General features: G+C 33.3%; 2 protein-coding genes across 2 annotated transcripts; one reads left to right on the forward strand and one right to left on the reverse strand.

Annotated features, from left to right (window-relative positions):
* The first annotated feature begins 4,171 nt into the window (after positions 1-4,171).
* On the forward strand, positions 4,172-12,988 carry LOC139503910 (discoidin, CUB and LCCL domain-containing protein 2-like). Its single transcript, XM_071293921.1, has 7 exons — positions 4,172-4,521; positions 4,854-4,965; positions 6,160-6,365; positions 7,134-7,280; positions 8,987-9,245; positions 11,506-11,664; positions 12,847-12,988. Exons 1-7 carry the CDS (start codon positions 4,519-4,521, stop codon positions 12,903-12,905), a joined length of 945 nt encoding a protein of 314 aa, XP_071150022.1. The 5' UTR covers positions 4,172-4,518; the 3' UTR covers positions 12,906-12,988.
* A 986-nt stretch (positions 12,989-13,974) lies between these two features.
* On the reverse strand, positions 13,975-24,224 carry LOC139503426 (mucin-2-like). Its single transcript, XM_071293206.1, has 7 exons — positions 19,904-24,224; positions 18,939-19,062; positions 18,022-18,198; positions 17,342-17,498; positions 16,555-16,644; positions 15,403-15,454; positions 13,975-14,650 (listed from the first exon to the last, which is right to left on the reverse strand). The coding sequence occupies exons 1-6, from the start codon at positions 24,222-24,224 to the stop codon at positions 15,404-15,406; spliced, it is 4,920 nt and encodes a 1,639-aa protein (XP_071149307.1). The 3' UTR covers positions 13,975-14,650; position 15,403.
* Positions 24,225-26,157: the final 1,933 nt, after the last annotated feature.

The raw sequence follows: 26,157 nt of genomic DNA on the forward strand, positions 1-26,157 counted from the left end.
GCTATATTTACGAATGATGTCCTTATACCGATGATAAAATTTAGTAAATGTTTTGACTAGTTTGTGATATCGAAAACCCTGGTGTAATAGTTTTTCAGTAATACATAAATTTCTCTCGTTAAAATCTAAAACATTGTTACATACACGAGCGAATCGTACAAGTTGAGATATATAAACACCGTAAGATGTTGACAGGGGTGACACAATGGATAATTAACGATAGGAAATGAAAAATCATCTCTTTTATTATAAATTTTAGTATTCAGCTTTCCGTTAATTATATAGATATCAAGATCGAGGAAAGGGCAGTGGTCATTGTTAGTATTAGCTTTATTTAAAGTAAGTTCAACAGGATACATTTCTTAAATATACATACTGAAGTCGTCATTATTGAGAGCCAAAATATGCATCCAAATATCTAAAAGTATTATTAAATTTGTTTATCAGATGTTGTTTCGATGGGTCTTTGCTTATTTTTGTCATAAATTGTAACTCATAGCAATACAAAAACAGGTCCGCAATAAATGGTGCACAGTTAGTCCCCATTGGAATTCCGATAATCTGACGATATACGGAATCCCCAAAGCGAACAAAATTGTTATCTAGTAAAAATTCAAGGGCATATATAGTATTAAAGCATGTCCAATTAACATAGTTTTTTTGTTTATTGCTACTAAAAAATGACCTTAAAGAGTTTGAACATATATATTCACATTCTGACTTTTTAAATGCCCATTTAATTAGGTGTGTGAATTTTCTCTTAATGAGAATGTGAGGCAATGTGGTATATAGTACGATTCTAGGACGCCCTTGCCGTCCTCATCACGCTCTTCGTACGACCTGACTACGTTCATACTACGACCATCATTTTTATTGTCATTTTCACATAAAATATATTAAATCTCTCCAGGTTTTGTTTGTCTGTATGTCATTAGGACTTCTTGTCAATTTTCTCTATCCGCTCAACCATGCTTCTCGTTTTTATATTTTTGATTAGACCGTTGGTTTTCACGTTTGAATAGTTTCACACTAGTAATTTTTGGGGCCCTTTATAGGTTGCTGTTCGGTTTGGGCCAAGTTTCCGTGTTGAAGGCCGTACCTTGGCCTATAATGGTTTACTTTTATAAATTGTTACTTGGATGGAGAGTTGTCTCATTAGCTCATAACACACATTCCTATATCCGTTGACACATCTGTGTAAACTCAGTTTAAAAGCAGCCAGAGTCCGGTGTCAAAATAGGTTACAAAAGAAACAAAATGATAACATATATACATTAACAAAGGACTACTAGCATTTAGTGACATTTCTCTAATTTTTGCGCTATTTTCACATTTCTTGATTGGTAGGAGAAAAAGTCTTCTCCTCACTAGTGAAAAATCTGTTCTCCGCAAATGATTGGTCAACAATTAATTGTGACGTTACATTTTTTTGGTTTCTTCTGCATGTTCCTATTGTGACATCATGGGAAAAGGCGACGATGCCTGATGACGTCACATAAAAAGTACACAACTTTCTCCGAATCTTTGAAAAGGAAGGATAAAAATCATTAAAGAAACAGATTCCACCACTGTAACGTGTGTATTACAATATTTCTCCATTCCCGATAATTAAATTTTAATTATTTAAAATATTAAAATTAAACTGTCTCGAGTGGAGAAATATCGTAGCACACTTGTTGCATTTGATCTATATATGGATATATTTATGGAAAGGAATGTCCGCCGTAATTATACAATTCTTAATTTGTGAAACGCAATTTCTTAATTCGTAACATGTGATTTCTTTATTTGTAAAATATATACTTTCCATCCGTTACACCAATTTCTATATTTCTTGATTTGTAAAATGTAAATTCTTGATTTGTAAAATGTAAATTCTTAATGTGTACACATAATTTCTTAATTTGTTCACGTATTTTCTTCATTCGTTACATATGAAGTTCTAATTTCTTAATTTGTGATATGTAGTTACTTTGTTTGAGTCACATTTGGTGAGATCGCGTCTATACAATTGTTACCGCTGCCTGTATTGTATTGTATTGTATTGTAAGATATCCTTTATTATAAAAAAGAGAAAAAAAAAAGAAAAAACACTACTGAACAAGCAACAGGTTACCATTATTTTTTGGCATTAAAAAGATTTCTTTTCAGTATAAATTGATTGAATATTTGTCAGATTACTTCGGGGAAATATGTAATTACTTATAATTGACATTAATTCTGATTTTGTTTTAAACTTCTCTATCATTTTTTGCCTTGGGGAGAGTTGTATGAATGGTTATTCAGTCTTTGAATGATAACTGTTTTAAACAATAATTGATATGTCTTAAATATTGTTAGCTGTTTATATATATAACTGCTGGTATATATCAGTAATTATATGATTCTTTTATGTTGATAGTGCATATTTTCATAGTAGGGGCCTACTTTTCAAAAACTGAATATTAGATTTCACTCTTTTCACAGAACCGGCAAAATTACAAATTCTCTATATATTGCCGGTGCCGGTAAAATGGTAATTTCTATAGAAATATTTTAATTAGAGCCGACAAAATAGCTACTGCCTATTTGTTAACACGTACAGCCTCGCGTCTTGTCCTAAAAACTCTTCAGATAAACCTGATCATTAAGGTATATAGGATTTTTTTTAGTGCCTGTGGTTTTACTGTTTTTTTTTCTACTTAATATTTCACATTCATACTAAAATACTAATATGAATGGATTGTATAGATGATTTTGCATGAATGGTCAGAATGAATGATTTCAGAGTAAAATGTGTATAAAACAGTTTAAAACATATCAAAGTATATTAAATATTTTTTTAAATCAGTTTAACTAAATTGACACAATCAAGTAAATCATTTTGTAAGTATTTTAGCCATAAACAGTAAAATTAAATGAATTTCTTTGTACTGATTATTTGTTCTGGTATTGCAAGGTCATTTCTTCTATTACACAATAAAAAGAATCCATTGATCCCGAGGAGTTTCTTTTAAAATACGACCAAAACAACCTGGTTACATGCATATTCACACACTGTGTGTTTGTATAATCTACATTGACTAGAGGTGTATGGGAAGGGTTGAGATTCCCCAAAGTATGTTTGACCCCTCCACATTTTTGTACCTGTACCGATTCAGGAACATTAGGAACATATATATTGTTAGATATACTGTTTCAAACGAAAAGGAAACAACTGCCGCATTCCTGACTTGGAACAACTTTTTCCTAATGTCGAAAATGGTGGATCAAACCTGAATTTATAACTCGCTAAACCTCTCAGTTGTATGACTAGTCGCATAAAATCCTTTATATTGTCAACAATGTGCGAGCAAAACGAACTATAATTGCCTGTAATGCTTTATGGCATGGCGTTGCCTTCCTTCATTTTCTATAAATTTTTTGTAGATATTCTTTAATCCTGTTAATAAAATTGAAAATGGAAATTGGAATGTGTCAAAAAGACAACACCCGACCATATAACAGATAACAGTAGAAGGTCACCAATAGGTCTTCAATACAGCGAGAAATTACCGCAACCGGAGGCGTCCTTCAGCTGGCCCCTAAATAGATATAGATACTAGTTCAGTGATAATGAACGCCATACTAAACTCCAAATTATACACAAGAAACTAAAGTAAAAAATAATACAAGACTAACAAAGGCCAGAGGCTCCTGACTTGGGATAGGCGCAAAAATGCTGCGGGTTTAAACATATTTATGAGATCTCAACCCTCACCCTATACCTCTAGCCAATGTAGAAAAGTAAACGCATAACTATACGCGAATTGAAATTCAGTTCAAGAGAAGTCCGAGTATAATGTCTGGAGATGTAACAAAATAAGCTAAACAAATGACAATAATACATAAATAACAACAGACTACTAGCAGTTAACTGACATGCCAGCTCCAGACTTCAATTACACTGATTGAAAGATTATCTCTTCATCATATGAATATCAGGCAAAATTGTGCCTGATATTCATATAATGAAAACATAATCTTTCAATCAGTGCCTGATATTCATATGTTTTATTCACTAAACTATACTATCAAAGTACATGTATGTGCTTAATTCTTATCGTCTGGTTGGTATTTTTTTTACCGATTTGGCATGACGTAATACTCATGCAGTAAAGGTCAAACAAGAGGTGACAACGTTCCTGATAACCAATTGCGAATCTTACATGTACATGTATACACTGGATCCTGTCATTTGTTGTGGGGAATTTTATGGGTTTCTCATTGTTTGTCATGTCGTTTGCTTCAAATTGTTAGTATTGACGAGGAGTTTGAAATGTGACTTTTTATAGAAATCAATATCGTTCATTTATGGACCAAACTTTTTAAAGTACTTATTTTGAAAATAAAATCGGTTTGGGTAACCCAATTTCATTACTTATCTTAAATCCTGCATGACGTCTATAGCAAGTCCTGATAAACAACCCAAATGACAACACTAGATATTTGCAGAACGTAGGAGTATACGCTAACAATCTCGATCTCAATACTTTGACTATGGTAAGTTTTGAAAAAATTGCCCAAGAAAACCTTTGATTTTTTTTCAATTTCAATTAGATATATTTTGAAATTTTAGCATAAGTAAGTTAAATCCTTTTTTTGTTATAATATTTTCATACTAATATTTCTACAGCTGTAATGTCATCCTTTATACGATTGTAGTAATGTCTCGACCGATTTCTATATTCATAGAATACTCTTAGGAACGTAGCTGTGTAGTTATTCATATTTATGACAAATAGCTTCACTTTAGTAATGCATTTAAAAAAATATATATATAAGTTATCTTATTCTTCATGTTAATGTCTTTCCAAACATATTTTGTTTTGCAGAAATATATAACAGTTAGACTTATACTTTGCATAAGTGTTCTAACATTTAGCACAGCTGTAAGAAAAATATTCCTCCACAAACGTTTTCTACTTGAATCTGACCAACATAACGGTAAGATTTGAATTTACTCAAAACAACGTGCAAGTACCTCAGACTAATTCTAGAATACAAAAACAAATGCAAATTAATTTGTTTTCGAAATAGAATTAACAATCTTAAATATCATCTAAAATTACACTCTATTAAAATGTGGCTCTACTAGGTAAAATACCTTTTTTTCATGTATGGGCAGCATTTAAATGAAAAAGATTCAACTATAAAATAAACATTGAAAATATTCCTCAAGTAATGATAGTCACAAAATAGAGCAATTGTTCTCAACTGGACTTGTTGTGCCCAAAATGCGTTACTTCATTACTACGACTAACATAGAATACGACATTTTAAGTTAATTTAACAAAAAAAAAAACATTTAACATAGATATGGGAAGATGTGGTGTGAGTGCCAATGAGACAACTCTCCATCTAAATAACATTTTATAAAAGCAAACCATTATAGGTCAATGTACGGCCTTCAACATGTTTTCAAAGGAAAGAACTGCATAAAATAAACACAACTGGTGAATAAAACCCAGCAATATGGATTCCACTTGGAACACAAAAAAATCATGCAATAATAAAACAAAAATGAACAGGAACAGCTCTTAAGTCAAATGGTCAGTAGTGCATTTCTATGTATGAACAGTAGTTTAAAAACTTAATGAATTATATAAATGATGTCTATTCATTTGTTTTCATCAGAAATGTTACTAAAAGTTTTTTTATTTTTTCAATTGATCAAAATATGGGTTGCCGTTATGTTGTTAAGCATGGACATTGCATTACAAAAACTGGATTTCATCTTCAACATAATTTTTACAAAGATTTCACTTTCCTTCACTAATATCAAAATTACATTTTTTTCCTTCTCAATGTTTAGGTTTTTGTACAAAATAATAAACGAAAAACAAATATGATATATAGAGATCAATACATGGTCTTTTCCATATCGGCCCGGGTATCATCCCGAGACTCCCATATCAGCCCGAGACGTAGTCGAGGTGCTGAAATGGGTCGAGATTAGATAGATTCAACTATAAAATAAAGTAATGATAGTCACAAAATTGAGCAATTGTTCTCAACTGGACTTGTTGTGCCCAAAATGCGTTACTGCATTACTACGACTAACATAGAATACGACATTTTAAGTAAATTTAAAAAAAAACAGATTTTGTTCTAATTGCATCTCTTATTTTTTAACTTTAGTTGCTAATTGTGAATCGGATATTTTAAAAACTCATTATAATGACGTCATCATTCGATCATCAAGTGAACTTTACCATGGTGATGCAGTACATGATTTTAGTGCTTCAAGGGGATTAATTGACTCTAAAGAGTACAGCAGCAGTGATGGAGTAACACATATGGGATCGTGGTCTGCTCACTTTAATGATACTAATCAATTCATAGAGGTATTGTATTTGATTAGGTACATATGTGATATAATTATTAGACACAATAAAGGTTTGCGTTGGTCTTGGTTGCCTGTCGAAATGTCCTTTTGTTATGTTTATTTATGTACTTCTCTGTCCTGCGTGTTCTTGCATGTATTTGAACTGTAGTCCTGTCATGTAATGTTGTCATTTTAGTGTTATATTTAACATTGCCATAACAGCGCTAGGTTTTGCCAGCCGCAAAACCAGGTTCAACCCACAATTTTTCTAAAAATGTCCTGTACAAAGTCAGGAAAATGGCCATTGTTATATTATAGTTCGTTTCTGTGTGTCTCTTAAATTTGATTTGTTTCCCTCAGTTTTAGTTTGTAACTCAGATTTGGTTTTTTCTCAATCGATTGATGAATTTCGAACAGCGGTATACTACTGTTGCCTTTTTTACTTTGTCTTTCTGCAATATCCACCAAACAGGTTTTATTTTAATTTTCGAAAAGGTGATGTTTACACTGTGCATGAGTAAGAACTTTTTTATAAAGCAAAACATTTATATAACAAAAAAAGTTACAATCAAAATCAGCAATTAATTATAAAAAAAGAGATTTACCATTAAAATATGAATATGGTTTAAAATGTCATGTGTGACAATATTTCTGTTCGCTATGGCAAGATTGATTTTAATGTTATAAAACATTACCTTGACCTTACATTTTCGGAATTCATATGGGTACTAACTGCGCACCCCAAGTTGCTTGCTTATTAATTTTAGCTTCATTGTTTTTGTTTTAGATAAAGATGAAGAAGAGTTTCAACTTAACAGGCATAGTAACTCAAGGTAGAAATGGTTGTTGCCAGGAATGGGTTGTGGCATATCGCATAATTTATAGTCATGATTGCAACAGATTTTTTGTACTACATAGTAAAAGCGGCGCTAGTGTATGTAACAATGTTTTAGATTTTAACGAGATAAATTTATGTATTACTGAAAAATTATTACACCAGGGTTTTCGATATGACAAACTAGTCAAAACATTTACTAAATTTTATCATCGGTATAAGGACATCATTCGTAAATATAGCTCAACATGCAGACTTCTTATACGTTCAGGTATTTCACATCCAATTTTTATGGAAATATTCTTTATAAAGCACAAAGGTGTCAGTATTCACCTCAAAAACTAACAAAACCTTTAAATAGACTTATTAAGAAGGGATATAGTTACGATACTGTTGTCAGGTCATTAAAGATTGCATATTTTGGCGTTAATATTGATTCACTAATAGGGTCTTTGCATCGGAACTAAACACATTTATTCAAAAACCAGTTGTTGGCATGACACGGGTTATGTTTTTCTCATATATGTTATGATGGTATGATACTAAAACCCTAACGGGAAGGATTGTGCCTGATGTTCATATGATGAAATCATAATCTTTCAGTCAGTTTAATTGAAGTCTGGAGCTGGCATGTCAGTTAACTGCTAGTAGTCTGTTGTTATTTATGTATTATTGTCATTTTGTTTATTTTCTTTGGTTACATCTTCTGACATCAGACTCGGACTTCTCTTGAACTGAATTTTAATGTGCGTATTGTTATGCGTTTACTTTTCTACATTAGCTAGAGGTATAGGGGGAGGGTTGAGATCTCACAAACATGTTTAACCCCGCCGCATTGTTGCGCCTGTCCCAAGTCAGGAGCCTCTGACCTTTGTTAGTTTTTTTTAATTTTAGTTTCTTGTGTACAATTTGGAAATTAGTATGGCGTTCATTATCACTGAACTAGTATATATTTGTTTAGGGGCCAGTTGAAGGACGCCTCCGGGTGCGGGAATCTCTCGCTACATTGAAGACCTGTTGGTGACCTTCTGCTGTTGTGGGGTTTTTTTTATGGTCGGGTTGATGAATTTTGATGAAGTTCATACGGAACGAACATCATTTCTAGTTTATCCTGCACAATGACGATCTCTTAGACGCTTGATGAACGTTAATAGTGCAGGGATACAGGCGATTAACTCAATCTGGTAAATGACGACATAAAGGCGCACACAATTGACGAGGCTTTTGCGGTGAAGGACAAAGTGGTCTATTGTTCTAATATAATAATGAGATTTAATCTTTTTATCGTGATAAGTTTTTACTTCAGGTTATTCGCTACTCTGTTTAAAAATAACAAGCTTTTTAAAAGACTGTTATAAATTGAAAGTATATAAATAAAGAAACTTAAAAAGCAGAAAAAAATTGAGGGTCCGTGTCCTAGTTTTCGAGATATAAGCCGTTGAAAATTTGGCGGGAAATAATTTTTTCTAGATTTTTCCTTCACTTAACATTGGACCTTTTTTGTTAAAAAAAAACTATAAAAAATAACATGGATTTCATAAGATTTTGAAATATTGCTTTTTAAATTATATTTAATAAAAATATGAAGAGAAAAGTAGGGTTTAGTGGGCAATGTTTTTAAAGTTAATACATGGATAAAACCAGAGGATTCCGAAATCGGGCAAAAATTCAAAAAGTAGAGGAGCAAACATCCTTAACAATTAGCTTACTTACTAAATACCATTAATCGTTGTATATATATGTCAGGAAAATATTTTTAGTCTTGAAATCTTAGTGTACTTAAAATTCATTTGGATTTTCCATAGCTCTTTACTGGCAACTCCGACGAAAACACCAAAGTTACCAATACTTTTGACAAACCTTATGTTGTAAAATGTCTGCGTATAAATCCTCTCAATTACCATAAACATATATCAATGAGATTTGGATTGATTGGACACCCAGTGCAACGAGACAGTTCATGCAGTCAACAGTCGTCTGCTTCATCGTCTTCGCCACTTATATCAACAACAACAACAACAACAGCACCAATACCAGCAAGAACAACATTAAATACAATGCAAGGTAGGAAAATCAAATACGGCGAATTGTTGTTTGAGCAATTTGTTATCAAATTTCCAACTGTGTTGCATTGTCATTGTCACATCAAATATTCAGTTTGTATATGATTTCTCAAATAATATTAAATATGTCAATGCTTCTTAACGAACGATTTCAACTGCTTTCACTCACTCATTGTATATATATATATATGTTCCAGACCGTATGAGTATTTGGACCGTATCCGTACGGTCTGGACATGTCAGTAATGCATTAATTACAGCCCAGTATGCTCATTGAAATTGAAGTTACCGGAAGTTAACATAATGTGGATGGACAATTGCTTTTTGTTAGAACAAAACATGTGAATGTAAAAATAAATGTCGTTCTTTGCAGAAGCAAGTGTCACCTTGGAACAGAGTAACAAATTATAATTCACGGATATACAATTAAACTCGTGTTCGCTCATTCACATTATTCATCTAATTGTATTAATATCAATTTGTATTGTAGTGTTGTGTCGTTGTTCTCCTCTTATATTTATGCGTTTCCCTCAGTTTTAGTTTGTTACCCCGATTTTGTTTTTTGTCCATGGATTTATGAGTTTGAACAGCGGTATACTACTGTTGCCTTTATGTATAACTGAAAATAAAGATTTTGATAAATGTTTGTTTACATTTGACAATATGATCCCAAAACATGTTTGGTCAGCTGGACTGTACGCATACGGTCTAAATACTCATATGGTCTGGAACATATAAACAAGTACGAGGTGGCATGACTGCCTCTCAGACATCTTTCTATCAGAAACCAAATGACGTAGAAGTTACCATAACAGTACGGATTCAGTGTTCATAAAGGGCACAACACACACATTAAATACAAATACAAATAATTTGATTGACTAATTACAGTGCCGATACTAGGGCAGAATAATTACAGTATGATGTTGACGACAAGACGAAAAAAAACGTAAAGCGATTTGAATCATCGAGTTGTTTAAAACATTTAACATAGATATGGGAAGATGTGGTGTGAGTGCCAATGAGACAACTCTCCATCCAAATAACAATTTATAAAAGCAAACCATTATAGGTCAATGTACGGCCTTCAACATATTTGTTAAAGAAAAGAACTGCATAAAATAAACACAACTGGTGAATAAAACCCAGCAATATGGATTCCACTTGGAACACAAAAAAATCATGCAATAATAAAAAAAATGAACAGGAACAGCCGTTAAGTCAAATGGTCAGTAGTGCATTTCTATGTATGAACAGTAGTTTAAAAACTTAATGAATTATATAAATGATGTCTATTCATTTGTTTTCATCAGAAATGTTACTAAGAGTTTTTTTTATTTTTTTAATTGATCAAAATATGGGTTACCGTTTTGTTGTTAAGCATAGACATTGCATTAAAAAAACTGGATTTCATCTTCAACATAATTTTTACAAAGATTTCACTTTCCTCCTTCTCAATGTTTAGGTTTTTGTACAAAACAATAAACGAAAAAAAAAATATGATATATATAGATCAATACATGGCCATTTCCATATTGGCCCGGGTATCATAGCGAGACCCCCATATCAGCCCGAGACGTAGTCGAGGTGCTGAAATGGGTCGAAGGATGATACCCGGGCCGATATGGAAAAGGTCATGTATTAATCGCTTTATCATTTACTTCTGACAATTGTTTTATATATGGCAAATTAACAAATAAATTAGTTAAAACAGTCAAAAATTATATAAAAATTAATCCAACAAATACACTTTAATTGCCTAACAATAACATCACTACCTCCATATTCATTCATGTTGCTATTTCCTATAGAGGCATTTTGAAAAATTAAAAATATGGAAGAGTTTTATGATCATTATTACACCATGTTTGTTGTACTATAAAATGATTAATAATTGTCAATGGCATTTGTTAGCAAGTACTAACCTATCCCCAAAAAGTTGCCGTAAATTTCGACGTCGTCATAAAAAATGTCTGACGTCACAATGGAAAAGTAAACAACCGATATCGGAAATACCGGCAGTAAATTGCACTATTGTGGCTTTGTGCACGAGATGCCCCTGATATGGATTATCAGCCCGGGTAAGAAATTAAGGCTTGTGTACTTCTGGTCATGACACATATGCAAAAGCTATTATATCAATGCTAAGTACATGATAAACAGCAATAAACGACGACAACCAAATAATTTAATGCTTCTAACTTAGGATAAGCATTTGGAATTCAATTATGTTAAATGTGCACGTTTTCTATACTTTGTAGGTACTGGTCAATGTCAGAGCTCTCCTTGTATTAATAATGGTATATGTAGAAATACGCAGAATAGTTATCAGTGTTTCTGTCCCAGCTCAGATAACGATAGAATCATATATTCTGGAAAACAATGTCAGATCGTACTGGACCCATCGAAAATAGGAATAGGTAAATGTGTAAAAACTCATCAGAGAGGCCAGGTTTTGAATTAAGTACACCAAACGCCCATTTCGTTTACACAAAACTCACCAGGGATGCTCAAATTAAAACAGTTGGAAGGCTAAAGTCATGTAGTTGTACAACTTTGAAAAACAAAATTTCAATATTTGTGCCAAATACAGCTATTGCAAACCATAACTCAATGAATAGAAAAATGTAAGTGTTTCAAATAATTGAACATTTCATATACAGTAAATTCAGATAAAATAAACATATCAATGATAGTTCATGTCAACACGAGAGTGTGGAGTACTGGACTGGATAAACCAGCAGAACCAAAACGTCCACCAGCATTGACATATGTTCCCAGTTTAATATGGTAGAATCCAGGTTCAATCCACCATTTTCTACATTTCAAAATGCCTGTACCAAGTCAAGAATACGACAGTTGTTGTCCATTCGTTTTTGATGTGTTTTGTCATTTGATTTTGCAATGTGATTAGGGACTTTCCGATTTTATTTTCCTCGGAGTTCAATATTTTTGTGATTTTACTTTTTTTATAATAAAAGCAAACGTAGTATACCGATGTTCAAAAGTCATAAATCGATTAAGAGAAATCAAATCCGGGTTACAAACTAAAACCGAGGGACACACATCAACTTTAAGAGAAAAACAACAGAACAACAGAAACATTGAGCCGCAGAAAAACCAAACGCCAACACACATATAAATGAACTTTTTGTAAACAAGTGCCATATACACACATTGGAAAACAGTATGATATTTTAATTAACACGGTCTTCAAAATATGTACCAACTAACAAAGATACCTGGCTTATAACTTAGTTCGTCAGACGCACATATATGTAATGATGATTTCGTGTTTACACAAACAGCAAAATGTTTGGTTTTCAGCTTATTTTTGCTCCAATATAAAATACACTCAAATTTAATCTTCAAGACTAAAATGAATGAGATTTTCAAGGAAACAAGTACTGTGGGTAAATATTATATCAATAGTAAACATATGATAAAAAATCACACATCACCGAATAGACTTAATTGTCAAAACGCGCATCCGTTGTAGTAACATTAATTCCGTTTATGTTAGTAGCAGTAGATACATACTTGCTTATATATATATCAAATTTTTGAGAAACAGTAATTAAAAAGATTTTTTTTTCTTTCAGATTCAACAACATTGCCAACTACAATGATCACAGGCTGGGTTCATATACCTGGACGATAAACCATAGAAAGAAATGGATTGTTTCTGATAATTTTTATATATGTTTTTTGTTTATTGTTTTGTACATAAATCTGGCTGTTGGCTTTTTTGTTGGCATTGCGGTATGGATTTAGCTCATTGTTAAAGAGCGTATTGTGACCATGCTATATTTTAAAACTTATTTTGGACTCTGGTGGGGGCTCGTTTCATTGGCAATCATACCAAATCTTCTTGATTTTCTATAATAATTTTTCAACCACGTAGTTAAAATTAGGTTATACTTCAACCAATCTAAAATGATAATTTCTATTGTTTAACCTGAAGATATTTGCACTACTGTCCATCTTTTGGCATTTGAGCAGACATTAGTTTACTTTCCAACTCCTAACCTTATACATTTAATTTAGCAGTTACTATGGAGTATGGAATGTTAACATATCATAGTCGGTTGTTGAGACGTTTAACCAGCTATGAATAAACCAGGTTATATCCAACAATTTCTACAAACGATAATCCATGTACCAAGTCAGGAATCTGACAGTTGTTAACCATCCGATTGATGTTTTTGCGCTTTAAATTTTGCCATTTGATTAGGGACTTTCCGTTTTGAATTTTCTCCGGGGATCAGTATTTTTGTGATTGAACCATTTGTTGTAGACATTAGCATAACTTCCACACAAATTTCATTAAAGTGATTAGTAATCCCGCATGTATCATGCTTTACTAAAAAGTTAAAATTGCTAAAAGATCCTTTCAAAATTATTCAATCCTTTCCGTCTATGGTACTTACACTTTTGTTTTGTAATTATTTTATTTTTGATGATGAAACATGTGAAATTACATACTACAGTATTCGATATACATTATAAAAAATAAAGTAATACTTGATAGATCAATTAAGTCATAAGGATATAATAAGATATTAATATAAATATTACAAATGATTTTGTTAATTAATCAAATAAATTAAATAAAAGCTGCTTCTAACAAATGCGATTTATGATCCATTTTAACTTTTTGGTACATACACTAATTTCGAATACTTACATTTATTTATTGTAAACCATTCTAGAAAAGATAAGGATACTTTTCCTGCAAATCCTTGTGGTTGGTTAAAAGACGCATGCAATTAGTAAAGTGTAATTTTTTTTTTACATCACTGGGTTTTAAAAAAAATGGATTTTTTAAATATTTTGGATTTAAGCATCACTGAAGAGACATTTGTTTTCGCAATGCACATCAGGTGCTGGCAATTTGATGGGAATTTCTCGCTGCATTGAAGACATGTTAGTGACCTCCTGCTGATGTCTGTTCTATGGTCGGGTTGTTGTCTCTTTGACATATTCCCCACTTCCATTCTCAATTTTAATTTGATACCGTTTATGTTATGCTAGGATTCAGAAGTGTCGGTCATACCTTCCTGATATTAGTATTTTCTCTTGATAAAATTCGAATAGCTCAAAAAGAAGTTTTACAATAATCAGAGATACATGTAGCCGTATGATATGGAGGCAAGGAAAACAAATTCCACACTAAAGATTGAAATAAACACAAAAAATATTATACATTTATGCAAAACGCTCCCTGTATGCTTGTTAATAAATCTCCTCTTTCCCACGCGTAGCTGATGTTGTTTTATTTATATTTACAGTCAAAAATGTATGCAATGAACAGTTTTATGATCGGACAATCTATCGTTCTGGTAATGGACGATTGTTCAGTTATGAGTATTTTTTTTGTCGTTTCTGTTGTCAGACAGGATTCCTCTGAAAGAGAGATACAGTTACATGAACACATAATATTTGAAACTTAATAAGGTAGTACTGACTGCCGATATTATTTCGTGCACGAATTTTTCTGTCATTTTCCTTACAAATACATAAAATTCAACGCGGGTTTTAATTTATTTAAATAGATGGTTCGGACACTTTTCTATTTAAAAGGCAGTATGTTGTTAGTGTTATGCTTGTGATTTTGTGTTGTTGTGTACTAAGGTATACCCATATATTATGCTATCCATTGTGCATATCTTACTCACTTGGTTATTGTCTTTACCTATTTTGCTTTGGATAATTTGTTTTATACCAAATGTATATTGATTTTAGTTAATACGTCCAATTTTGCACCGTGATTAAGAAATATATACACTCGAATTACACTGTTGCTGCTGTTTCGACATATTTGATATTGAGTTTCACATACGTAAGCTATACCGTGTTAAGTGTCGCATATCTTGTACACGGGTGCCACATGTGGAGCAGGATCTGCTACCCTTCCGGAGCACCAGAGTTCACCCCCAGTTTTTGATGGGGTTAATGTTGCTGCGTTTTGAGTTTTCAATGAGGTGTCTTCGGCACTATTATTTGTCTGTTTGCCTTTTTATTTTTAGCCATGGCGTTGTCATTTTATTTTCGATTTATAAGTTGGACTGTCCCTCTGGTATCTTTCCTCCCTCTTTTGTATCTAGTTAAATAGCTTTATCATGGTTTATTCTAGTACATTGATATATAGTACTTACTTCAACTGGTATCGGGCTTTAATCGCAAACTTCTTGGTTTCCATACGTCGCTCTAGAGATAATAAAATATTACACTTTATATTTGAAAATCCTACAAAGTGCCTACATTTTAACCAGATAAACATCTTTGAAATGGCATTACTAAGAACTCGAACTGTTTTGAATAAGGGGTCAATGTGGGGTTATACTTTGACGAACATATCCCTCATTTACTATTTTCAACATAATTTTTAACTCACATTTTGGTTTTTGGAATATGCAGTTTTTAAGTGTTTCTAGCTCTAAACAAAAATGTGAACTAGTTCAGTGATAATTGACGTCATACTAAACTCCCAAATATATGAAAGAAACTAAAATGAAAATCATACCAAACTAACAAAGACCAGAGGCTCCTGAATTGGGACTTACATAAAATGTAATACTTACATAAAGAAAGCTTGGATTGTCATGATCGTTTGGACCCTTCATTGACAATTCAGATGGATTAACAATGTTGTCATGATAATACTTACATAAAGAAAGCTTGGATTGTCATGATAATACTTACATAAAGAAAGCTTGGATTGTCATGATCGTTTGGACCCTTCATTGACAATTCAGATGGATTAACAATGTTGTCAGGAGAATACTTACATAAAGAAAGCTTGGATTGTCATGATAATACTTACATAAAGAAAGCTTGGATTGTCATGATCGTTAGGACCCTTCATTGACAATTCAGATGGTTTAACAATGTTGTCAGGAGAATACTTACATAAAGAAAGCTTGGATTGTCATAATAATACTTACATAAAGAAAGCTTGGATTGTCATGATCGTTTGGACCCTTCATTGACAATTCAGATGGATTAACAATGTTGTCAGGAGAATACTTACATAAAGAAAGCTTGGATTGTCATGATAATACTTACATAAAGAAAGCTTGGATTGTCATGATCGTTTGGACCCTTCATTGACAATTCAGATGGATTAACAATGTTGTCAGGAGAATACTTACATAAAGAAAGCTTGGATTGTCATGATAATACTTACATAAAGAAAGCTTGGATTGTCATGATCGTTTGGACCCTTCATTGACAATTCAGATGGATTAACAATGTTGTCAGGAGAATACTTACATAAAGAAAGCTTGGATTGTCATGATAATACTTACATAAAGAAAGCTTGGATTGTCATGATCGTTTGGACCCTTCATTGACAATTCAGATGGATTAACAATGTTGTCAGGAGAAATTTCAATATCCTGTAAACAAATAACATACATCGTTGTTTTTGTCCATAGATTTACTAGTTTTGAACAGCGGTATTCTACTGTTGCCTTTATTTGAATTATTCCTTTATTCCTTATAATCATTTGATAGTGTATCATTACTTGGGTAGACATTTCCCCTGGCTTCAACAGGGTTAGTTGTTTTTCTCACAATACATAATGATTCTTCGTGAAACATATTTGATTTGCAAACACAACAAAAAAGTGTATAATGGAATTATTGTTTTGTATTACTGGTTCTTCATTTCTATTCATACTTTTATAAGACTGGAGCATTTGTCCCACAAATCCATTTTCTATATCGGGAAGTTTTGTGCAAATAAGAGTGCATGGGTCTATGCAAGATTATGCCGTTCCATTCATGATCTTTTCCAATGCATTTGAAAACTGAATTTTGAAATTTTGGTAAATTTGAATTGTGACTGCTTATTTTTTTTTTTACCACCCCCAGTTTTTGGTGGGGTCCGTGTTGCTTAGTCTTTCGTTTTCTATGTTGTGTCTTCTGTACTATTACTTGTCTGTTTGTCTTAATTTTCTTTTTTAGCCATGGCTTTGTCAGTTTATTTTTTATCTATGAGTTGGACTCTCCCTCTGGTATTTTCCGCACCTCCGTTTTACCTGCATTTATCCTTTTCTATATATAAGCCTGCACTTTCTGACAACATTTTACCTTTTTATCATTTTCTGTGAAATCGTCCTCTCTGTAATATTTGTCATATGCTGGGTTATCTTTCCCTTTTCCAAAAGTGCCATCTGTTTTGTAACCATCAATGTATTGTACGTTCCTGCCTGAAACACGGTAGTCGTTAAGAGATTCCCATTCACTACTGTAATATATGAGCAAAATAATCATTTAGGTAGAAGAATATAAAAGCTACATTATAGATAACTGGTTTTTTTCTAAATCTTAAAAGATACCAGATTTGTTAAACCAAGGTTGCAAATATATAAAAAGATAGAAACAATTGATTGATATTTTTAACTACACATATATGGGAGGGGTAGGAGGGGTCCTGATCCCGAAATCCCGAGCTTAAAAACACGAAATCCCGAAATCCCGGGCTTAAAAATACGAAATCCCAAGGTCCCAAAATTTGAAAAAAAGAAATCCCGGATCCCGAAAGGGTCAATCCCGAAATCCCGAGCTTAAAAACACCCGATCTCGGAGTCTCGATAAAGGTCCTATCCTATATAACTACACTATGTAGCTACACATTTTACTGCTTTAAAATGCATAAATGTTTTGCCTTTTGGTTAAATAAAATCCACCATCTATTAATTGAAACAATGAAATTTAATATTTATCTTGTTTATGAAATGAATAAAAGTGAATCTTGCTGTAAAACTTACGCGTAACTTCTATCACGTGAACGTCGCCAACAAAAACATCCACAAACTATGAATAAGACAATCAGAATTATTCCTCCCGCACCGCCAGCAGCTATCGTGATGACGTATTTTGATTTCATCTCCTTTGCGCCACATTTGTCTCCAGTATATTGAAACAATCCGTCATCTGTATTACATCTGTAAAAGAAAATTTAGCCATCGTCAGTGTTCTAATTATAGAAAGAATCTATTTTAAAAAGTCGATTTTTTAATTGGAGCAATTTAGGAATTATTGGCCATTAGGGCATCGTCACTGTTTTAAACAATATATACTTTGTCCAGACGTCATTTAGAAGGACGTTTAGACAGTGCAACGTAAATTACGAGGACTGAGGTTATAGTTGGTTAGTCAATTTCAATCTGTAGCAGGTTGTACTGATTTGTCTTTTTCAATAAACCTTCTTATAAAGCATTATTGTGGAATTTAAGAATACACTTTTCGAGTGACACAACGGGTGGCACGTGTACAGCAGGATCGAACTTATCCTTCCGGAGCACCTGAGATCACCTCCAATTGTGGCTGGGTTCGTTTTGTTCAGTCTTTTGTTTTATGCAGAGTTGTTAAAGAAATAATTCACGGGGGCTTGAAATTGGCCCTGCAATATTGATTTTACCACAGGTTGGCCCTGTATGCTAAAAATTTTACCACGAGCGACAATAAGGGGTAAACTATTGACATAAAGGGCAAACACTTTATTACATATAAGAATTGTCTTTTCATCGCTTTCCATTTAATTCAAAGTTTCGTCAGTCACTTTGATTTTTTCGTTTTGATTGTCCGATTGACATTTTCCGCCTTTATTGTAGTACATCGAACATTATCCCTGAGGCCTTGTACATTTGAATTATAGTTCTGTATATATATCAGATATACTCACACACATATGGGGAGTTTATTATCATCTATGTAACATTTCCCGCTACTCCCACAAGATATATCGTCCTCAGCGCATGGTTTTCTACAACTTCCTTGTATAACAGAAAATGGCTTCTTACACGGTCCTACAATTTTATGCAATAAAAAAAAAAGTATTTTAGTGGTATGTCGTTGTTCTCCTCTTATATTTAATGCGTTTCCCTCGGTTTTAGTTTGTTACCCCGATTTTGTTTTTTTGTCCATGGATTTATGAGTTTTGAACAGCGGTATACTACTGTTGCCTTTGTTGTAAATTATGTTAATTCTATGAATACACTAGTACCATTTTAATTCATCCTAGCAAAGAAAGACATTAATAAAAATAAGGCTCTTTTCGGTGATGATTAAAGAAACAAATTTTAGTCACTCAAAACCTTATTGATATTTCGAAGACCTGATAAACTTGATATCACTAAAACGGAAGTGAAATATATCAATGGGAGATGCAAACTTATTAAGAGAAACACAAACTGACAATGACAATGAATAAAAGGGGGGAAAACTATTAAAAGAATAATAACAGTTAACAAAACACAACATAGAAACATAATTTAGCGAAAAGAACCCTACCAAAACTCATGATGATCTTAGATGCACCAGAATGGTCAGCAAATCCGACTCTACATGAAAACAATCATAGTTATTCACGAGTGAAATACGTTCCTGACTTCAATGATTTCGTAATTTCATAACAGTAAGTTTCAATAAAACAATGTACATATGTGCGTTCCAGTACCAAACAACTGTGCTATTGTTCTTATGATACATGATCGGACTGGCATTTCACGAGCGGGGGTATCGACCAATTGGTATCAATAACATTAAACATTATACACGGATATTTTGAGGGTTTAAATTGCTACTGAACTATGGCTTTCTTTATAACAAATGTAAATTGCCCAACATAAATTGCTTCAAGGTACTTACCGTCTGTAACTTTTTTGGCTATAGATGTTGCTGTCGGTGAATCTGGTGTCGTATTTGGTTTTGTAGTTTTAAGAGATGACGATGTCATTTTTGTTGTCACTTCATCTGTTGTGATTTGACTAGGAGATGACGGTGTTGTTGTTGTTGTCTTTTCATCTGTCGTGATATGACTAGGAGATGACGATGTTATTGTTGTAGTCTTTTCATCTGTCGTGATTTGACTAGGAGATGACGATGTCATTTTTATTGTAACTTCATCTGTCGTGATTTGATTAGGAGATGACGGTGTTGTTGTTGTTGTCTTTTCATCTGTCGTGATATGACTAGGGGATGAAGAATTTGTTGTCTGTATTGGTTGCAATTTACTTGTTATTGGTGGTTGTGGCGGCTCTGTATTCGTAATTGTTGGTTGTAATTTACTTGTTATTGGTGGTTGTGGCGGCTCTATATTCGTACTTGTTGGTTGTAATTTACTTGTTATTGGTGGTTGCGGCGGCTCTGTATTCGTACTTGTTGGTTGTAATTTACTTGTTATTGGTGGTTGTGGCGGTTCTGTATTCGTACTTTTTGGTTGTAATTTACTTGTTATTGGTGGTTGTGGCTGCTTTGTACTTATACTTGTTGGTTGTAATTTACTTGTTATTGGTGGTTGTGGCGGCTCTGTATTCGTACTTGTTGGTTGTAATTTACTTGTTATTGGTGGTTGTGGCGGCTCTGTATTCGTACTTGTTGGTTGTAATTTACTTGTTATTGGTGTTTGTGGCTGCTTTGTAGTTATACTTGTTGGTTGTAATTTACTTGTTATTGGTGGTTGTGGCGGCACTGTATTCGTACTTGTTGGTTGGAATTTACTTGTTATTGGTGGTTGTGGCGGCTCTGTATTCGTACTTGTTGGTTGTAATTTACTTGTTATTGGTGGTTGTGGCTGCTTTGTCCTTATACTTGTTGGTTGTATTTTACTTGTTATTGGTGGTTGTGGCGGCTCTGTATTCGTAATTGTTGGTTGTAATTTACTTGTTATTGGTGGTTGTGGCGGCTCTGTATTCGTACTTGTTTGTTGTAATTTACTTGTTATTGGTGGTTGTGGCGGCTCTGTATTCGTTCTTGTAGGTTGTAATTTACTTGTTAGTGGTGGTTGTGGTGGCTCTGTATTCGTACTTGTAGGTTGTAATTTACTTGTTATTGGTGGTTGTGGCTGCTTTGTACTTATACTTGTTGGTTGTAATTTACTTGTTATTGGTGGTTGTGGCGGCTCTGTATTCGTACTTGTAGGTTGTAATTTACTTGTTATTGGTGGTTGTGGCTGCTTTGTACTTATACTTGTTGGTTGTAATTTACTTGTAATTGGTGGTTGTGGCGGCTCTGTATTCGTACTTGTTGGTTGTAATTTACTTGTTATTGGTGGTTGTGACTGCTTTGTAGTTATACTTGTTGGTTGTAATTTACTTGTTATTGGTGGTTGTGGCGGCTCTGTATTCGTACTTGTTGGTTGTAATTTACTTGTTATTGGTGGTTGTGGCGGCTCTGTATTCGTACTTGTTGGTTGTAATTTACTTGTTATTGGTGGTTGTGGCGGCTCTGTATTCGTACTTGTTGGTTGTAATTTACTTGTTATTGGTGGTTGTGGCGGCTCTGTATTCGTACTTGTTGGTTGTAATTTACTTGTTATTGGTGGTTGTGGCGGCTTTGTACTTATACTTGTTAGTTGTAATTTACTTGTTATTGGTGGTTGTGGCGGTTCTGTATTCGTACTTGTTGGTTGTAATTTACTTGTTATTGGTGGTTGTGGCGGCTCTGTATTCGTACTTGTTGGTTGTAATTTACTTGTTATTGGTGGTTGTGGCTGCTTTGTAGTTATACTTGTTGGTTGTAATTTACTTGTTATTGGTGGTTGTGGCGGCTCTGTATTCGTACTTGTTGGTTGTAATTTACTTGTTATTGGTGGTTGTGGCGGCTCTGTATTCGTACTTGTTGGTTGTAATTTACTTGTTATTGGTGGTTGTGGCCGCTCTGTATTCGTACTTGTTGGTTGTAATTTACTTGTTATTGGTGGTTGTGGCTGCTTTGTACTTATACTTGTTGGTTGTAATTTACTTGTTATTGGTGGTTGTAGCGGCTCTGTATACGTACTTGTTGGTTGTAATTTATTTGTTATTGGTGGTTGTGGCTGCTTTGTACTTATACTTGTTGGTTGTAATTTACTTGTTATTGGTGGTTGTAGCGGCTCTGTATACGTACTTGTTGGTTGTAATTTACTTGTTATTGGTGGTTGTGGCCGCTCTGTATTCGTACTTGTTGGTTGTAATTTATTTGTTATTGGTGGTTGTGGCTGCTTTGTACTTATACTTGTTGGTTGTAATTTACTTGTTATTGGTGGTTGTAGCGGCTCTGTATACGTACTTGTTGGTTGTAATTTACTTGTTATTGGTGGTTGTGGCTGCTTTGTACTTATACTTGTTGGTTGTAATTTACTTGTTATTGGTGGTTGTGGCGGCTCTGTATTCGTACTTGTTGGTTGTAATTTACTTGTTATTGGTGGTTGTGGCGGCTCTGTATTCGTACTTGTTGGTTGTAATTTACTTGTTATTGGTGGTTGTGGCGGCTCTGTATTCGTACTTGTTGGTTGTAATTTACTTGTTATTGGTGGTTGTGGCTGCTTTGTACTTATACTTGTTGGTTGTAATTTACTTGTTATTGGTGGTTGTGGCCGCTCTGTATTCGTACTTGTTGGTTGTAATTTACTTGTTATTGGTGGTTGTGGCCGCTCTGTATTCGTACTTGTTGGTTGTAATTTACTTGTTATTGGTGGTTGTGGCGGCTCTGTATTCGTACTTGTTGGTTGTAATTTACTTGTTATTGGTGGTTGTGGCTGCTTTGTACTTATACTTGTTGGTTGTAATTTACTTGTTATTGGTGGTTGTAGCGGCTCTGTATTCGTACTTGTTGGTTGTAATTTACTTGTTATTGGTGGTTGTGGCTGCTCTGTATTCGTACTTGTTGGTTGTAATTTACTTGTTATTGGTGGTTGTGGCGGCTCTGTATTCGTACTTGTTGGTTGTAATTTATTTGTTATTGGTGGTTTTGGCGGCTCTGTTTTCGTACTTGTTGGTTGTAATTTATTTGTTATTGGTGGTTTTGGCTGCTTTGTACTTATACTTGTTGGTTGTAATTTACTTGTTATTGGTGGTTGTAGCGGCTCTGTATTCGTACTTGTTGGTTGTAATTTACTTGTTATTGGTGGTTGTGGCTGCTCTGTATTCGTACTTGTTGGTTGTAATTTACTTGTTATTGGTGGTTGTGGCTGCTCTGTATTCGTAATTGTTGGTTGTAATTTACTTGTTATTGGTGGTTGTGGCGGCTCTGTATTCGTACTTGTTGGTTGTAATTTATTTGTTATTGGTGGTTGTGGCCGCTCTGTATTCGTACTTGTTGGTTGTAATTTATTTGTTATTGGTGGTTGTGGCTGCTCTGTATTCGTACTTGTTGGTTGTAATTTACTTGTTATTGGTGGTTGTGGCTGCTCTGTATTCGTACTTGTTGGTTGTAATTTACTTGTTATTGGTGGTTGTGGCGGCTCTGTATTCGTAATTGTTGGTTGTAATTTACTTGTTATTGGTGGTTGTGGCGGCTCTGTATTCGTACTTGTTGGTTGTAATTTACTTGTTATTGGTGGTTGTGGCTGCTTTGTACTTATACTTGTTGGTTGTAATTTACTTGTTATTGGTGGTTGTGGCTGCTTTGTATTCGTACTTGTTGGTTGTAATTTACTTGTTATTGGTGGTTGTGGCTGCTCTGTATTCGTACTTGTTGGTTGTAATTTACTTGTTATTGGTGGTTGTGGCGGCTCTGTATTCGTACTTGTTGGTTGTAATTTACTTGTTATTGGTGGTTGTGGCGGCTCTGTATTCGTACTTGTTGGTTGTAATTTACTTGTTATTGGTGGTTGTGGCGGCTCTGTATTCGTACTTGTTGGTTGTAATTTACTTGTTATTGGTGGTTGTGGCTGCTTTGTACTTATACTTGTTGGTTGTAATTTACTTGTTATTGGTGGTTGTGGCGGCTCTGTATTCGTACTTGTTGGTTGTAATTTACTTGTTATTGGTGGTTGTGGCGGCTCTGTATTCGTACTTGTTGGTTGTAATTTACTTGTTATTGGTGGTTGTGGCGGCTTTGAAATCAACAAAGATTCTTTAGTTAGAACTCTTGTCCCAATGATAGGTGTTGAACTCTGCTCCGTTTGACCTTTTGTGAAATGTGTTCCATTATTCGAAATTTTGGTTGAAATATTGATGTTTTCCTCGGTAAAATTCGAACTGGTCATTTGCAAAATTACATGATCTGTAACGTTACAAATAAATGCATTAAATACAGTTGAAGGATATTTCTCACACTAATTAAAACTACTTGATTATATTGTTGTTCAAGAAAATTAAATATAACAAAGAAATAGAAACTTTGAAGCTTTTTACGATGCACTGTTGGTCAAACATTGCTAATATTTTTTAAATTACAAATGTTACCAGTTTTCAGTTTTAGAAGAAGTTTTGTTATCATGGTTCGTTGAGTATAATTAAATTTGTTTTTATTGTGGTTATTTTACTTTGTTTTCGCCAAGTTGTTTTCGTTTCTTTTTAAACTTGTGAGTTTGAATGGCTCTTTTGTATCTTTAGTCTCTCTTTCGCTAAATTTGGTATGTGAAATATAACGTTATAAGAATGAATGTCATTGCACCAGAATTTTTTTTTTTTTTTAAGATTAACAATCTCATGACGCTCTTTTTTTTTTATTATTGCACAATAAGGTGCTGAAAATGTATCTTAATAATAGTAACAAAATGGAACCTTCACGTAAATGATAAATTGCATTGGATTCTGTTGTTCAATTTACATACCTAAAGTTATCAAACAGCAGAAGGTCATAACCACGATGATCCTTATATCTGAAAAATATGTCTTTGAATTGTTAAATGTAATCTTCATGAGTTGTTCTATGTCTTGAATGTCAGTTAAAAGAATACATCGCGAATTGTTTTCTGCTCTTTGGTCGAGGTGTCGTCTCTTTGGTCTGTGTGTTGTCTCTTTGAGACATTCCCCATGTCCATACTTAAATCTATTAATAAGTTCTTTAATTTTACTGCAAATTCAAAACCGTTTGGTAAAGTTCGTTTTATGTTCATGTTTAGGTCGATCATTGTACATTTTGACATTTGGTATTTTGAGTTCTCACACTAACATGTAATAAATTTACAAACACTACCGAAAAAGAAAAAAGTAATAATAATTTGTATACGTGGATTAGAACGTTTACACAATTCAATTCAATAGGAGTCATTGTTCCCATCAATATGTAAATGAACGAAAAAAAAGAAAGAATGAATGAATGAATGAATGAGTGAAAGAATGAATGAATGAACGAATTTAATTAATTAATCAATTAACAAGTAAATCAATCAATTAATCAATAAATAAATAAATAAATAAGTTAGAACTTATTGAAAACTCTTTGTTCAAAAGCGATTTTCACAAGAAATTTTTTTTTTTACATTTTTTATCATTTTGAGAAAAAAAAATCACTTCACTGAAGAATTAAAAATTTTTAAAATGTCCTACCTTCCATTCTAGATCACTAGAGTGTATATTTTATTCTGTCTGCAGTATTGGTCACTGTAACTGTGTTAATGTAAAGTTAAATATATGTAAAAGGTTGTTCAAGATAAGACCCATCATATCTAGGCGTGTCCGACAGTCATCTGAATAGGGCACAATTTAAAGGATTGAACATTTAATTAATTATCAAATTACGCATAATGGTTCGATTCCGCAAAAGTTCTGAAAGAGAGGAACACATTTGGGGTAATGTTAGAACTCTTATTTTTTTTATTTTGCAATAAAAATTTAACTAAAAAAAGTATCTGTTTTCCTCCATTGATCTGATGGCACAGAAGATGAAAAAGAAGTTAAAACCATTAGACATTAACATAAACGTAAACAACGACGGTCGTTACAGTGTTTGTATTCTACCTATCACACAACACAAATATTTGAGGGTAAGCGAGGTTGATAGTAAAGGGAATTTATTGAATGAAACAAAAATCGCAGATAACACTTTCAATAACTTTAATACTTGTTTAAGATAAATGGATAAATTAAATTATAGTAAAGGAACCGATTGCAGGTAGTTATTAAATTTCACCTGATAACGGTGTAGTGTTCTTACATAGGAGAAACACAGGTTCCGTGTTGCTCAACTTGTAT

This window comes from Mytilus edulis, chromosome 14, assembly GCF_963676685.1.
Source record: "Mytilus edulis chromosome 14, xbMytEdul2.2, whole genome shotgun sequence".
Classification (NCBI taxonomy): domain Eukaryota; kingdom Metazoa; phylum Mollusca; class Bivalvia; order Mytilida; family Mytilidae; genus Mytilus; species Mytilus edulis.